The 16,885-nt window shown below is 37.9% G+C and overlaps 1 protein-coding gene across 1 annotated transcript in view; it reads right to left on the minus strand.

The window, feature by feature from the left end:
* The window catches only part of LOC114040529 (translocation protein SEC63 homolog), a gene marked incomplete at its 3' end in the record, with an annotated part of 36,757 nt that extends 20,299 nt beyond the window's left edge, over positions 1–16,458 (minus strand). The window contains exon 1 of the mRNA XM_027858653.1: positions 16,261–16,458. Within this exon, the coding sequence (XP_027714454.1) occupies positions 16,261–16,384 (124 nt within the window). The remainder of the gene's footprint in view (positions 1–16,260) is intronic.
* Between the last annotated feature and the right edge of the window lie 427 nt (positions 16,459–16,885).

The raw sequence follows: 16,885 nt of genomic DNA on the forward strand, positions 1-16,885 counted from the left end.
TAAACTCTCCACTCACTCTGCTGCCACTCTAGTTCAGGCCTTTATCACCTTTCAAGTGGACTACCTACCACAACAGTCTCCTTTTTAGTTTCCCTGCCTCAAGTCTCTCCCCACTCCAATTTATTTTCCACACAAAATTCTTTTTCTAAAGCACAGGCCTAATTATATTACATGTACACATACCCTTCTTCCTACTTCCCCTGCCCCCCCCACACACACACCCTCAACAAACCCCTGTTCCTCTAGGATCAAGTAAATAAAAATTCTTATTTGTGGTATTTTAGTTCTTAACAGCCTGGCCCCTTCTCAGCTTTCCATGCTTGTTACAAATCACTACCCTCTGAGGTCCATCTACACTGACCTACTTGCTGTTCCTCACATATAACACTCTACCCTTCCATTTCAGGGCCTTTGTATTGACTGTCCCCTGTGCCTGGAATGCTCTCTCATCATGTTCAACTTCTGGAATCCCATTTCCTTAAAAACTCAGCTTGAGTGTGGAAAACCTCTCTACATAAAGCCTTTCCTGAGCATGGCTAGTTCATACCTGAAGCATAAAATGAGAAATATTGAACAAAATTCAGGCCCTACCCCAAAGAAAATTAAAACATTCCCACAGGGAAAAAAACTGACAGATTCAACAGAACAAATGAGGAGATTTATGACAGTTATGCAGTCCTGCACATCAACAATTCTAAGAACTAAAATACCTATGGCAAAAATGAGGCTGTGACTACATATGCCCAAATCTAAAGGGGTTGGCATAAAGCTCTGCCTTATTCACTGGGCCATCAATGCTATATGTATCAATACTAACTGATATATGCAATTGGTATATACTCACTGGCCATCCTTTGTTTTCTTACCAAATCATCCATTAACCAATGACTCATTTATAAAAAACTATCATTACCAGAAAAAAAAAATATTAAGCACCTACTATTGGTGGAGCACTATGTTAAGTAAGCATTTCCTTTCATCTTAAACCTCTCCAATACTGGCTTAACTTTCACTCATACCCAGGACTTACCAGTTATGGTGGGGGAGACTGGAATAACTCCTTGTTCCCACAGCCATTTCCAAACTCTCCTACCACCTTCTCTCAGCACCCTCTCCCTCCCTGGGGTTCACGCTATCCAAATTTATGACCTAATCGAGACCTTGGTTACTGTTATAAATTGCTCCCCAGAATATTCTCCTTCCTTCCTCAAGTAGTTCAAAGCCTCAGTAAAAGTCTCACCACCTCAACTCCTGCCCTCTTACCTAGGGAACTTCAATACGCTTAGCTATGTTCCCGTGAAATACGCTAATTACCCAGTTACCCAATCTACTCAATTCCTATAACCTACTACTCAACTCCACCTCAGGTACAAAGAGATGATCATATCCTAGATCTTGACATCACTCATAAACGTTATAGTTCCACATTCATTAACACCAAAACTCTTTAATCTGACAATAATTTTTTATTATTTCATCTTCCCCTCTGCCTTACAACTCCTAGGGGGGCTAGGCAATGGGGTTAAGTGACTTGCCCAGGGTCACAAAGCTAGTAAGTGTCATGTGTCTGAGGCCATATTTGAACTCAGGTCCTCCTGACTCCAGGGCCAGTGATCTTATCCACTGCGCCACCCAGCTGCCCCTTCTCTGAATATATTCTTGATCCCATTTCCATCTGGTCCCCAGTACCATTCCCATTATCTCTTTAATCTTTTAATTGCACCCTTTCTACTAGCTTCCTGTTGACCTAAAATACAGTTTTTCTCAGCCTTAAAAAAATCCTCAATTGATCTGACTATCCCATCAGGATAAACTGCTTACAAAGGCATATATATCAGGTAACTCCTCATCTCTTCTTCCACACTCCCTTAAAATCCCAACTAAAATACAACTCTCTACAAGAAACCTTTTCCAATTCTCCAATGTTAATGTCTTCCATCTGTTGATTATTTCCAACTTATGCTGTATATGTGTGTGTGTACATAGTTGCTTTCACGTTGTCTCTACCATTAGACTGTGAGTTACCAAAAACGAGGGACTGTCTTCTTTTCCCTTCTTTGTATCCCTACCTCTAGTACAATGCCTGGCATATGGCACTTGACTCCACTCTCTCTCCTCTCACTCTCTTCTAAAACCTTCACAAAGTGGTTTCCTGACTCATACAACTGAAATTACCCTCTCAAAAGTTACCAATGTTATCATAATTGGCAAATCTATAGGATTTTTTTTTCCACAATCCTCATCCTCCTTGATCTTTCAATTACCTGTGACACTGTTAATCACCTGTTCCTTCTGTGTACTCTCTCCTCTCTACGTTTTCATGACATTGCTCTTGCCTGCACTTTTCTGATCCCTCCTCAATCTCCTTTCCTGGATCTTCATCCAGCTTATGCCTATTAATTCTGGACCCTCTTATTCTATCCCTGTATATTATCTCTATCACTCACTTTATCAGCTCCCACAGATTCAACTACGTCTATGCAGATAATTCCCAGATGTATATATGACCCTAATTTCTCTCCTGAGCTAGTCCTGTATCACTCCAACACTTGCCTTTTAAACACCACAAAATGGGTGTCTCCCTAGGCCTCTCAAACTCAAAATGCCCAAAACAGAACTTACTATCTTTTTCTACCCTCTAGCCTTCCAATTGCAGTCAAGGGAACACCATCCAGATTCAAAACCACTGTCATCCTTGACTCCTCACTTGCACTAATCCACAAGCAAATCTGTTGTAAAATCTTGTCATTTCTACCTTCCCAACACATATATTTTCTCTCTATTCACAGAAGCCACATGAGGACCTAAAACATGAACTTATTACTTATAACCTAGACTATCACAATGGTTTCTCTGCCTCAAGTCTCTCCCCACTCCAATTAATCTTCCACTCAGCTACCAAAGTGATTTCCTAAACAGATCTGACCATTTCACCACCAATCCTCCCTCATCATGAGCTCCAGTAGCTCCCTATTTCCTGCAGGATCAAATATAAAATGTTATTTGGCATTTAAAGCCCTCACAACCTCGCTTCCTATCTTTCTAGTCTTTTTACACTTGACTCCCTCCTTCAGGTACTCTTATGATTCAGCCTACTCTTTATTCCTCATACCCAAAACTCCATCGTGCAAATCAGATATATGTTAGATATCATAGGTAGTTTTAGATATACTGAATTTAACATGCTAAGTGAAAATATAGGTCTGAAGATGAGGAAAGCACCACTGGATAAGCAGATTGGGAAGTCTTCTGATTAGAGAAGCTACTTCAGGTTCTGGAATTGCAAAAGATTGCAAAAGAAAGAGAACAATGAAGGCAGAAGGCACATTCTTGAGGAACATCATCAAAAGAGATGAGAAAGGAAATTCAGAGAATTAAAAAGAATGTAATAGATCTTGAAAGTCAAAGATGGAAAAAGAAGACAGGGGTGTTCAAGTCTGTCAAATAGCAAAGAAAATCTGATTCAAATCAAGAAGGATTATGACTGAATAAAAAAGTAAGGACGCCACTGGCCATGAATATAGTTGGTTTTAGGATTTCTTAAGAGTTTGGGAGATACGTTCCTAATTTGTGGATAGATGAGGAGTCAAAGAAAAGAAACTGAAGAGGCACAAGAGAACGGGGTTGGTTACTGGTGCAGCTATCTAAAAGAAAAGAGATGAAAAGCACTTAGCAAATGAGTAGGGACAGCTATTCTTCCGCATCAAGAAGGAAGAATTCATAATAACATAGAAGTTTTGAAGGAGGGAGAAGAGGAAGCTCCCATAGAATTAGCCTCCAGTCTCACTGAGAGGATAGAGGATAAGTCATCACCAGTTAGGTAAGAGGGTAGGGGAAATTAATGAAAAAGGAAACAGTTGCTCTGGGCAATGAAATAAAAGGTCAATATGATTAGAACAAAAGTACTGTCAACAAGAAGTATCCAGCATAGCTTATACACCACAAATTTCCAATGGGTGAAATCAGCTATATTTTGAAACTTTCTCCATGAATATGCACAGTAGTCCAAGAGTAATGGTGAAGAAATTTGATGGAGTAATTGGGATAAACCAACTGCATTAGACTTTGAAGGAAGAAAAGTAAAGAAATGGTTTGGAAGCAGCAATTAATATTATTAGTTTATGATGAAACCAATTAAGTATTTTATTTTTCTGTTCTTTATTTTCTTCTGATCCAGGCACTTCTCTCACTTTAAGAATCCTTCTCCATGTATCTAAAGGAACCTGTAAAGCCATTACAAGTAAGTGAACTTATTAGTGCAAAATAACTGATCCATGAGAGAGGTTTGGGGAAGGGGGGGTGAATGTTTTCCTTCTGAAAAAGCCATTTGGGGAGAAAATAAATCTTAGTTGTTTGTGACACACACTAATAAGACAAGAGCTAAATACCTAATATGATAGTAAATTTCATATTTTTAAATTTCACTCCTTTCCTTTTCCCTACAAAGACTTCAAATTTGGGGGGATTTTTCTTTGAAAAGATATTGGTTATTATTAGTCTCCCATGGCAGAGTGCTGTGGGAAATTAAAAAAAAAAACATAGAAAAAAAAGCACTAAATTAACAATCATCAAAAGCCATATGCTACTACTTAGTTTTGTGCACATGAAAAAAATTGATTAACTTTTCTGAGTCTCAATTTCTTTATCTACAAAAAAAGGAATTGGACTAGATCATTACCTAAAGTACTATCTAACTCTAAAATCATGTTGTTGTTTTTTAATTACAGATATGAGCTCCATGAGTTTCTCTAGAAAAGTATAGTCATGGGAAATGGTCACTAAAAGGATCCCAAAAACATAAGGAGCTCTGTCTTTTTTTTTTTTTTTTACTATAAAGAATAAAACCCATAATCTATAGTAGGGGTTTCCCAACCTTTATCAGTACCCCTACCCCTTGGCTTTTAGTATACCTTCCCAAACTCCCAATTCAATGTGAAAGGAAATAAATCCTGGCATTTACCATATATGTGCAATAAAAAATGAAACATTAATTTGTAATAATGAAAACTTTATTCAGTATATAACATTTTCAGTAACATAAAGTCATTAAATGTTTATCAGAACATAGTCAAATAGATGAGTGAGGCCCTTGACTCTGTTCCTTGTCAACCAATAGTTTTATTCTTAGTAAAATTTGGAAAGAAATGCCCATATGATGAATTCAGCCTCCAGTTTGTTTATTGCTTTTGATGACTGTTTCAGGACAGGGAATCTTGATTCACAAAAATTATTATAAATAGAATTAAAACCTTGTGAGAATATTTAATAAGAATATGACATGCTTCTCCAAGGGCATGCCAAAATTTATATAACTTCAATAACTGGAAATTAATTAGCTCATCTTTCACTGGGTCATTTTTGCTGACTTTTTCTAGTTCAACAAGAAAAGGATTTCATATTCCAAATATTATCCATATCCCCTTAACAAACTTCTCATATCGCCTTCAGGTAAAATGTAGTTGGGAGCCTCAAGCTATCACAATACTCCCAAGATACAAAATCAGTGCTCCCACTTACACGTAATTCTCTAAACTATTATTTATTTTTCCTCCAATTTTCTTTTAATATCATGACAATTGTGTCTTGATTGTGGTAGTGTACCAAAATAAGACAAATAGTGAAGTAAGTATAAGTAAGCTATTTTCGTTATTTTAGAATGTAACTACGAAAGTATTCTACTGTCCAACTGAGTTCAAATTTATAGCAATAAATACTTCTTAAGCACACTTACAATCTGTCAGGACAGCACACTTAAGACCTCGAATGAAAATTCTCCTCCCTCTCTCTCTCTCTCTGTCCCCTAGATACTACAATTTTTCTGATCCTTTCTATCCCTATGACACTACTCATCTAACTTGCTGGCTAATCATTATAGTCTAGTTGTGTCCTAGGACTTTAGAGGCCTTTAAACAAACAGAAAAAGTTGTGCACTAGGTCCTAAGTATACACAAATGAAAAATGACCCAATCCATTACTTCTTGGATAAATGGTAGGATGAATAACATATATACCTAAATATCATACAAAGCAGATAAAATATGATACAGATAACTAGAGATCCAGAATATTTTGAAAAAAGGAGAAAATACATTCAACTTGGAAGATCAGGGTTTCATGAAATCTTAGATGAGTCTTACAAAAAGAGAAAGCTTTCTTTATATAGTTCTAGACAGAACATGCCAGACAGCCTTCATCAAATCTTACGAAGGTAGGAGATAAAGAACAAAATCAGGAAACAATGTGACTGGAACATATGAGTATGTGAAGGGAAGTAATCTGAAATAAGGCTAAAATGATTTCCAAGTGGTTATGTCTTCAAGTATGGTCCATTTCCCATTATCTCCTTAGCACTCGCTTACACAATAAAATCCTAAGTCAGCAACAAATCCTCAAGTCAATCAGTTTAAGTACTTTCTTAACAGCATGAGGATTTAAGGATATAACCTATATACAGTAGACAATTACAGATGTATTAAAAAAAAAAAATACAGGGTCTAGCTTACGAGAGAAGTCTCCCCTAGAGGTCTGTCAGTTATAGATACCTCTGTCTAGTTTATTTCTGCCTAGGTCAGTTTTCAAGCTCCATCCTGTTTAAGCTCCTTTAAGTGAAAAATTAGGCCTGGGATGATAATAATAATATTAACAATTAAAATACGAATAGTTAAAACTGTTGTCCTTTCCTTAACTAGAATTATTTCTCAAAATATTTTAAACAGCTTTCATAAAATTAAACTTTTATGCACACACAAGATCATCAGCATAGTAATAATAGAAAGAACATTGAACTATGACATCTGGGTATCAAGTTCTGGCTATATCACATGCAATAAATGCTAATTGGCATGACCTTGGACAGGTCACGTTCTCCCTAAGTCAGAGTACCTTCATCTATAAAATTGCCTTTTAGTGGGCAAAGAGGAGAATCATTTGGACTAGGTCAGGAATTCTTAACCTGGGGTCTCTGAATGTGTAAGTCAATATAACTAGTCTCCTCTGTAAGCTTACATATCTTATTTTGATTTATTTAGAAACATTCTGAGAAGGGGTCCCACTGGCTTTACCAGACTTACAAAGAGGTCCGTGACACACAAAAAAAAAAATGTTACAAATCCCTGGACCAGATGATCACTCAGACGCATTCTAGCGCCAACATTATATGATGAATTTGTAGTATCTCTGTACTTTAAAATGTCAGAAAATTATCCCAAATAGATACAATCCAACAATCTATAAGTAGATCCCTTAACTGTCAGGTCATTTTCTTTATATTTAAAGGGACTTTAGAGATCAGCTAGATCAACCAAATGCTTTAATTTTACAGATGAATAAACTGAAGACTACAGACTGTGATTTACTCACTGTAACACAGTTTATAAAGAGAATACCTAGGAATACAACTCAGGTCTCCTTACTCTTTCCACTATCACACACTTTTCATCAGCATTTGTAAAATGTCATGTTTAAAATTTTTATTTTATTAGTTATTCACAGAAGCAAGTTTCTGAAATATTATATCCATTTCGGTGCATTAGAAAAGATACAAACTGGACTTGGAGTTAAAAGACTTGGGATCAAGTTCTAAGCTGTAAGACCTTTGGCAAGTAACATCACTACTTTTAAGTCTCAGTTTCCTCATTTGCAAAATGGGCACACTATTTGAGGTACATACATCACAAGGTTATTGTGAGAATCAAATGATATATCACTTTCTAACCACAAAGCAATTAATGATCTTAAATCATATTTCTTTGATGTAAGTTACAGTTATAAAGACCAGATTTTCCAGTATGGCTATCTACACTTATCATAAAACCACAGAATTAAAAATGTGCATGCATTCACAAACACATGGCCTGAGCAAATATTGTGGGAGTCACCTCATAATTAGGCTTTTATTGTGAGGTAACTACCATTCTTTATTATTAATAACAAAACTAATATAATGATATTAAAGTCAAGCAATTTGATGAGGATGAGACAAATAAAGATAATTAATTGTTCCTAACAAAAAGTCAAGTGAAATTAAAGATTATAGGCAAACTACATCACAGATAAACTGACTGTGCTGAGTCTATTATATAATGTCGAGTATAGGATATGGGTCAGAAGAACTGCAAACACCCATACTGTAGGACGCAGAAATGTTTATGGGCCATCTGTTATACATTCAGAGTGATATTTGGAAAACAAACAGAAATTATCAGAACTATTTTGAGAAGGAAAAAGGGGAATAAGGGGAGGAAGTTCCAAGAGAATAAGGAAGCTGGATATCTCATCAAAGCATTATTACTCTCTACTCAATCTTTCGTCTTCTCTCCTTTGTAAAATACCAATCTTTGATGAAGTGAGAAGTGGCCTTCTTCAATAAGCCAAAATGGGGGGGGGGGGGTAGATTTGGAAAAGAAGCAGCAGAAAGGGGAAAAGAACAAAGAGGACAGAAATCATAGAAAAAAGTTAAGGCATACCAACTGAAAAAGTAAGTAAAATAAATTTTAAAACCGATGGGGAGTAGAAAAAAAACTGAGCAGAAAAGGTTTAGGATATATTTTTCTAGTTGACGTAATCTAAATCACTGTAAGAAAAAAGTATGCAAATCTATCTCTTAGTAAGATCAAGAACTTCTATTTATCACAGAATGTAAAATGCAAGAAAATATCAAAGTCACCATTTTTAAACTGTCAAAGATGGGACGGGAAAGGTAAAGCATTTTAGGAAAAGGGAAATTGGGGCTTTGAACACCAAAATCCTTACCAGGAAAATAATGCTGTACTAGGAAAATGGAGAACTAGTCTTCAAAGTCAGAAAATCCAATTTCTATTCCTGCACCCAAAGCAATATAGGAAAGAAATTTTTAACAGTGTAAACTGGGTCATCTTGCTACCAGCAATACTTTTTAATAAAGAATGTGACCAGAGTTAGTGAAATGGTGTAACATTATTCCTGAAGTCTGGTATACAGAAAATAGTCTTATTCTCAATATGAAACAAATGCAAAATGTAAGAGGTTTAAAAAAGAAAAACCACTTCTTTATCCCTAGATATAGTAAGATTAAATTGGAAACCACAAATACCTAAGGTAAAGTGAGACTTATCTTTGCATTCTAGGATGTCTTGAGCTCAAACAAGTATATGTTATCTTTTTCAAAAAAAAAAATATCTTTTTACTTTAAAAAGATATTACTCACTTACTAGCTGTGTGACCCTGGACAAGTCACTTAACCCCACTGCCTAGCCAAAAAAAAAAAAAAAAGATATTACTCTGGGGGCAGCTAGGTGGCACAGTGGATAGAGCTCCAGCCTTGGAGTCAGGAGGACCTGAGTTCAAATGCGACCTCAGACACTTGACACTTGCTAGTTGTGTGACCCTACCTGGGCAAGTCACTTAACCCCACTGCCTAGCCAAAAAAAAAAAAAAAGATATTACTCTGGTGTTTTTTGCCAGATCTCCCCAGTCTACTACACAAATCAACACATTACTTAATCTAACAGTCCAATGCAATGTACTGTGAAGCTGGAATAGCACTTAATTCTGAAAAAACTGATGAAGGCTTCCCTTTCATTAAATACACATACAACACATGAAATACTTTTGTAGCAAGACTCAGTACATCTCTGAAATCTTTCATTTAGTGGTAACATGATATAGTAGAAAGAATACTAATTAATATATTTTGAATCCCAAGACCCGAGTTCCAATCAGTTCTTGCCACTTATCAACTTGCAACATTAGGCAAATAATTCAGCTTTCAATGCTTCAGTTTCATCATTTGCAAAAAGGGAATAGTTATACTACTTCCCTTGCAAAGTTGTTGAGAAAATCAAATGGGAAAACATTGAATTCTTTGTTCAATATAGAGCTATTTAAAAATCAAACCAATGATCTTTAAGGTTCCTTCCAACTCTAAAATAAACCAATTATTAAGCACCTAGGCACTGAGGATATGAACACTAAAGTGAAACAGTCCTTGCCCTTGATGTGCTTATATTCTATAGGCATATATACAAAATAGACATAACAAGGTGATTTGGGAGGAAAGGCACTAGTAGCTGTGCAATGTGAATACAATTCATGAAGAAGATAGCATCTGAGTGGGCCTTGAAGGAAACCAGGGATTCTCAGTGCCAAAGGTGAGGAGATAATGCATTCCAGATACGAGAGAAAGCCACTGAAAAAGGCAAAGAGGCTGGAGATTGAGTGTCATGTATAAAAAATAATATGGAAGCCAGTTTGTCTGGATCATACTATGTATGGAGGGGACTACGGTGCAATATAGCTGAAAAGGTTAAGTTTGCTTCTAGAGATAACAGGAAACTTCTGAAATTTATTAAGTAAACGAGTAACATGGTCAAACTTGACTTTTAGGAAAATTCCTTTGGCAGCTTTGTAGAAGGAGCGGAGAAACTTGAGGCAGAAAGACTAGTAATTAGGAGGCTGCTATAATAGTACAAGTGAGAAACGACAAGGACCTGAAGTAGAACAGCGGCTGTGAGAAGACCGAAGGGGGAATATCCAAAAGATGGTATGTATAGAGAAACAAGATTTGGTAACTGACTGGGGGGGGGGGGTGAGTCAGAGTGAGGACTCAAGGATGACACAGGGTTTGCTAGATGGTGGTCCCCTCAATAGAAATAGGGAAGTTCAGAAGAGGAGTGGGTTTAGGGGGAAATATTATTAATATGGCACTGTAAATGTTGAGTTGGAGGTTTGTATAGGGCATCCAGTTTGAAATGTCCAGTAGGCAGATGATTTATGTGAGCTTGATATTCAAAAGAGACTAGGGCTGAAAATATAGATCTAAGATTCACTGGCATAGAGATCGTCATTAAATTCAAAGGAACTGATGAGGTCACCAAAAGAAAGAGCACTGAGAGAGAAAAAGCACCCTATAATGTGTGGTAGAAAAATCATCAGACATGGTATCAGAAGACTGGCTCTGTCACTTAGCACACCTCATGCAAGTCCCTTAACCTCTCACAGAAGCACAGGATGAGAACTGCAAGGGATTTCAGGAGTCACCTGAGAACAATAGTAGCTGTGTAATGAGAATACAATTCATGAAGAAGATAGCATCCATAGGTAAGAAGTAAGAATCCCTTCTACAACAACTGGTAATCAAGTCTCATCCTCAAAATCTACAGGGAATGCAACCTATTCAACTTCTGAACAACTCTACTTATGAGGGTTTTGTTTTGTTGTTTTTTTTTTCCCCTTACAACAAGCTGACATATGCCTCTCAGCAACTCTGCTCCAGTGCTCCTAGAACAGCCCTTTGGGCAAAGCAAAATACATGTAGGCCCTTCCACATGAAACGCCTCTGAAAGGGAGGACAGCTAACACATCTCCAATGAGCCTCCCATTTCCATTAAACACTCAACTTAGTATAGCATAGTTTCAAGACCCAACATCCTGGACCATTCTCTTCAAGGAGCCCCTCAAAATGAACTAAGTAATACCCCAAATGTGGTCTGACAAGAGTCAGTATAGTGCACTATTGCCTCTTTTATGCTTCTATTCACTAAACCTAAGACTGCATTAGCTTTTTGCCTGTTTTGATACATTGTTCCAATCTCAGTTCTGTTGCTTACTAGCCTTAGTGACCTTAGACAAGACAGTTAACCTTCTGAGGCCTCAGTTTATTCATTCACAAAATGAAGGTGTTGGACTAAATAACTTCTAGGGTTTCTTACAGCTCCAAACCAATGACCTATCTGGGGAACTACTCACTATAGGCTTCAGTTTCCTCATCTGTAAAACTAGAGGGTTGTACTAGATGATTTCTAGGGTCCTTTCCAGTGCTAAAATTCCATAATACTATCATATATTCACAATATGCGCTTTTTAAAGCAAAGTCTTATATCAGCTACTTTTTATGACATGTAAAACTCCATAAACCAGTTTACTAATAAAAGAAAAATTAAACATATACCTGCCTCAATAAGGGATTAACACAGTCCATTCTCGATCAGAAATAGCAAAACCCACAGATAAGACTAAGACTTCATTATAGCCAATAGCTTGCTTCAGCTCTCCCTTCCAACAATCTGTTGTGGTGATTCTCATCTTCTTTTCCCTCTCTGGTCCATACCCTGGCAATATAATAATAATCCACATTTATATAGCATTTTACAGTTTAAAGGTGCTTTCCTCACAACAATCCTGTGAGGTAGGTAATGCAAGTACTAAAACTGAGAAAACCAAGAGAATTTAAGTGACTTGCCCAAGGTCACACTGCTAGTTAGGGAAGGAACTAGGACTTACAATCAGAGTATTCCACCAGAGTGTCTATAAATGACACACAAGCTGTGAGCACATTCCAAAAGATAGAAAAAAGGGTATAGATCATCAAAACTACAATAGTCTCAAAAGAGCTGATTTTATGTTAAGAATCTCACTCAAGTTCCAAGGTCAAAGGTAGTGCTCATCCACATTGCTGACAGGAGGAAGTAAGAAAGAAATTAAATTATGAAGTCACTTATGTTAACAATTCTCATATTGATGAGAAGAAAATATAACTGAATTTTACTCAGAATAGATGGCTACCTAACTAGAAGAAAGTAGTAAGGGAAAAATAATATGTTCCACAGAGTCTAACAACTTTGAAACTGGTTAAGTAGTATTTTATATGTATTCCAAATATCTGTTGTAACCCTTAACCTAGGGGAAGAATAAAAAAATATGTCCTTGAAATCTGTTACAAAATCCATACCCAGATATTTTACACTTTACTCTAGGTAAATAATCTAAAAGTAAATAATATTTGGAAAGCTATACCCTCTCTTAACTGTAAGAGTTGAATGCAAATATGTATGATGATCAAATTCGCATGGCATAGCATTAAAATACACATCTTATTTTAAAGGCAATAGATATTTTAACATATTTCTGAAGACAATGTTAAATTACATTACCAACATCCATAAAAAGCCAAAGCATAAAAGTTTGGAGAATGTCAGAAACATTAGATGATGCTGAGTTAAGGTGACACTCAACAGTTTAGGAAATGTCATACAGATAAGGCTCTTAGTGTAGTGCAATTTTACAAACACAGCAAAAAGCTACTATTAAATGATCATGATAAACTAATATTAATCTCAGATTAAATTCAATTCTGAAAAGAACTTATGAAAACTTCTAAGAACGTCACAGTAGTCTCCCGAACTTAGAGCCTTACTCAAGGAAAATTCCAACATACTACACTACCGGAATCCCTATACTTTACCAAAGATCTTTAATCTCAAAAATTAACAAATAAACATTATTAAAGTTATTCATCTTTCTGAGTCTGGCAAACTTTTCACTCTTCCATATTATCACATAAATCAGGCTACTTCTTTAGATTTCACTCTCTGATGAAGCCTCCAGTCATTTTATTGAACAAATTTGCAGGTAACTCTGAGAAAGGAAGATAAATAAAACCTTTCTTTCACCACAAATGTGTATTCGTTACAGTTGCATTGAGCACATCAGATTTTTTTTTAACCTTTTGGGTATCATGGATCACCTTTGGCATCTCTTCTCAGAAAACCTATACCAAAATACAGTTATCAAAACATTTCTTTTAAAGTAAATGAACTCCAGGTTAAAAACCCATGTGATAGAAGGATTTCATTATTGACTTTTTAGAGTCGAGGTAACTTAAATGACCATGCCAGACCTGCCAATGATAAGCCATTTAGCTTCTCCAAACTTCAGCTATCCCAATCTGTCAACTGAGAATGGTACTTAAGGAGTTTTATACACTCCAGAGTCTTATGATTTCAAAACATCAAAGTGATAGGACCATAATGGCAGCCTTGAGAGGAAGAACTACATATAACACAGAAAACTAAATCTTTTTGAAGATTATTAATATTCACTTTTAAGGCTATAACTGCCTACAGAACTGGCTTTTTGATGCAGATGATGGTCATGGAAAATAGACATCTCCAGCTGAACTCTTTTAAAATTCATTTCAGTTAATATTTCTTAAGCTATTTTGTTCTTTTTTAGACTTAATTTATTCAGTTCTAAAAATCAAAATAAGTTTAGTCAAAGGCTGCATTTAACTTACATATGGCAATTTCATGTGAAATTTGAGTACCGTATGCTTCAAGATAGCACAATGCACCAACTTCAAAGTAATATTAATTCAAAATGTGCTTTCTAAGTTCAGAGAAGCATCTTTTTCATACCAGCCTGTTATTATTATAAAGGCAGTCTAAGCTACATGGAAGTTATTAAAGAAAGTAGAAAGAAATGCTGTTCCTACATTTTAACATCTATTATAATAAAATGTGGAATTGTCTTTCTTCATTTTCACTATAATGAAACAAGCCAAAGTCCAGATAGTGGTCATATTTTCACTAATACATTCCCACAAGCAGAGAATGAGTGAAGTACTTAAAGGTAAGGTAAGAAGAGCAAAGAATATTTATTGTGAAGTTAGACTGCCCAATCTTCACCAGCCAAAAGTTCCAGCTGTTTCCAATACCACTTAACCTGCAGGGTTGATCAATTTGAGTACACTTGATAAGGATAAATGGAGGTCAAACTTTGTGACCAAAACTAAAAACCACCATATAAATCTTTCAGACAAATACCAAGTTTCTGGATGCTATAGAAACCACAAAAACCTAAATGCTGACTGATTACTGACCTCTGAAAACAGTGCATGATCCTAACCAGAACAGATAAGAATGGTCACAAATTTTTAAAAAACCAATACACTCAAATATAAATGCAACATCTTTAAAAATGTGATAAAATTAAGCATTCACAAAGAGAATGCTTTCATTGCAATGGGCCTAAGTTTATGAATAGTATACAATTAAAACATTATCCAAAGAACTCAGGTTTGAATGCACTCAGTATAAAAAAACATTATAAGCCCAAATCTATTTTTCCTAAGTTAGCCACTGCATCAGAAAACCATTAAGATTAGTAACCCCAGGCAGGTTTTTGCATTTAATATATAGGTATCTAATCTTATTACAATCAATTAACACAGAGATGAGCACATTCACTAGCATTTGGTTCTATTATGTCATGCAAAATTCTATATGGTTCAAACCAGACTGTCAAACCCATCAAGTTCTGAGCTGAATTACAACTCCACTATCATCAACTTTCCCCGAAGAAATGTGTGCAACCTAGACAGCATTTTACTTTTGCAACACCCACTGACCCAAGAGAATTTGAGCTTAAACAGGTTAACATAGTTATTGGTTGAAAAGTTTTTCCTCAATATTTTTAACGCACAAAATCGTCTAGTCACTAATTTTTCTTGCAACCTATGCCACAAACAACCTATTGGGCCCGGAATATTGTTTGTTGTTTAGCGGCCTCTGATAGATTACTTCACTTGCCATGTGTTTTAGAATAATTCACAAATGAAATTCAACCATTATCCCCAAATTTTTCTAAACCACCCATCTGAGACTGTCTAAATAATTGTATCTACCTGGAAAGACTTAGGCTTAACAAGACTAGCTCCCTCACAACCACTAATAAGGTCAGTATTTTAAAGGGACTAACTCCTTCATGCTTTCACTTTTTCCATATAAACAGGAAAGCCTTGATCTTGGAATGAGAATAATGGCATAATTTCCAACTCCAACTGCTCAGGCACACAAAATACAGGCATGAAATTGAAAAAAAATCAATTCCGAAGGTGGGGGAGATTAGTGAAAGGGAAGCCAGCACAGTTAGAGCAGTAAACATGTCATCCAGCCCAGAAGGTTCACAAAACATCTGGAACAGCTGCACCAGATATATTTGGGGGGGGGAGTTTCTAGGGATGGTATGAAGGGATCGGAGAGGGTTAAAAGCTGTGATTATGCATCAATAACTCTTTTCTTACCTTTCTAATTTACATCCCATTCCCCCTCCAAATCCAAACCCCACTAATAAACCAGCCAAAAGTAGAGAGGAAAAATAAGAGAATGGGGAGGGAGAGAGAACAAAGAGAAGGCTCCACGAGTGCCCGGAACAATAAGGGAAGAAAAGCGAAATTCCTCTGGAAAGACAATGGTAAGGGGGTAGGGGGGAGGGAAGACCCAAAAGAAAACACGCCCGCTGGGCTGAGCCAGAGGCCTGGAGCCCGGCCGGGCTGGGTCAGGCCTGGCCGGCCAGAGTGGGTGGGTAGGTAGGTGAGTGGGTGTCACAGGGCCCCGGAGAGGACGAAGGGGTTGGGCAGGACCGACGTGCGGGAAGGACGGGGCCCAGGTGCGGCGAAGTGGGGCCGTCCCGGGTCAGGCCGGGCCGGGCCGGGGTAGGACTCACCGGCGTTCTGGTCCCGAGGCCACAGATAGTAAGTGGCCGGGATCACGATCAGCCCGACGAAGGAGGTGAGGAAGTAGAAGAAGGTGTTCCCGCTGTCATCGTACTGGAACTGCTGCCCGGCCATGGCGACCTCCTCCTCCTCCTCCTCTTTCTCCTCCCCCTTCTCGCCGCCACGACCCCGCTGCGCGGTCGCGGCCCCGGCGCCGGTCCCGGTCCCAGCCCCCCAGGCTTCGTGTGGCGCAGCTAGGGCTGCTCCGCCGCCGCCGCCGCCGCCGCCCCCCACGCTTCACTCACGGACACGCCGCCGCCGCCGCTGTCTCCACTTATCGCGAGAGGGTACTTCGCTCCCTTCCCCCACTTCTCCCCCACCCCCTCACTTCCTCCGCCTCTCGCCCGCACGCCCTAGCTAAGGAGACGTGGCGTGCGCAGCCGTGCGCTCCGGTCCGGGGTGGGACCTCACGAGGACACCGCCCAACACACGCAACGCCCCGCCCACCGCGGCTTTGCTGGGAAGCACCGCCCCTTGCCCAAACTCCGCCGCCCTCCTTCGCGGCTCCTCCTTCCCTGCTCTAGTAGCGTGAGGGTCTGGGAGGAGAATAGCGGAAGCGGTGTAGGACGGGAGGCA

Source organism: Vombatus ursinus, unplaced genomic scaffold (assembly GCF_900497805.2).
Source record: "Vombatus ursinus unplaced genomic scaffold, bare-nosed wombat genome assembly UNPS02013365.1, whole genome shotgun sequence".
Classification (NCBI taxonomy): domain Eukaryota; kingdom Metazoa; phylum Chordata; class Mammalia; order Diprotodontia; family Vombatidae; genus Vombatus; species Vombatus ursinus.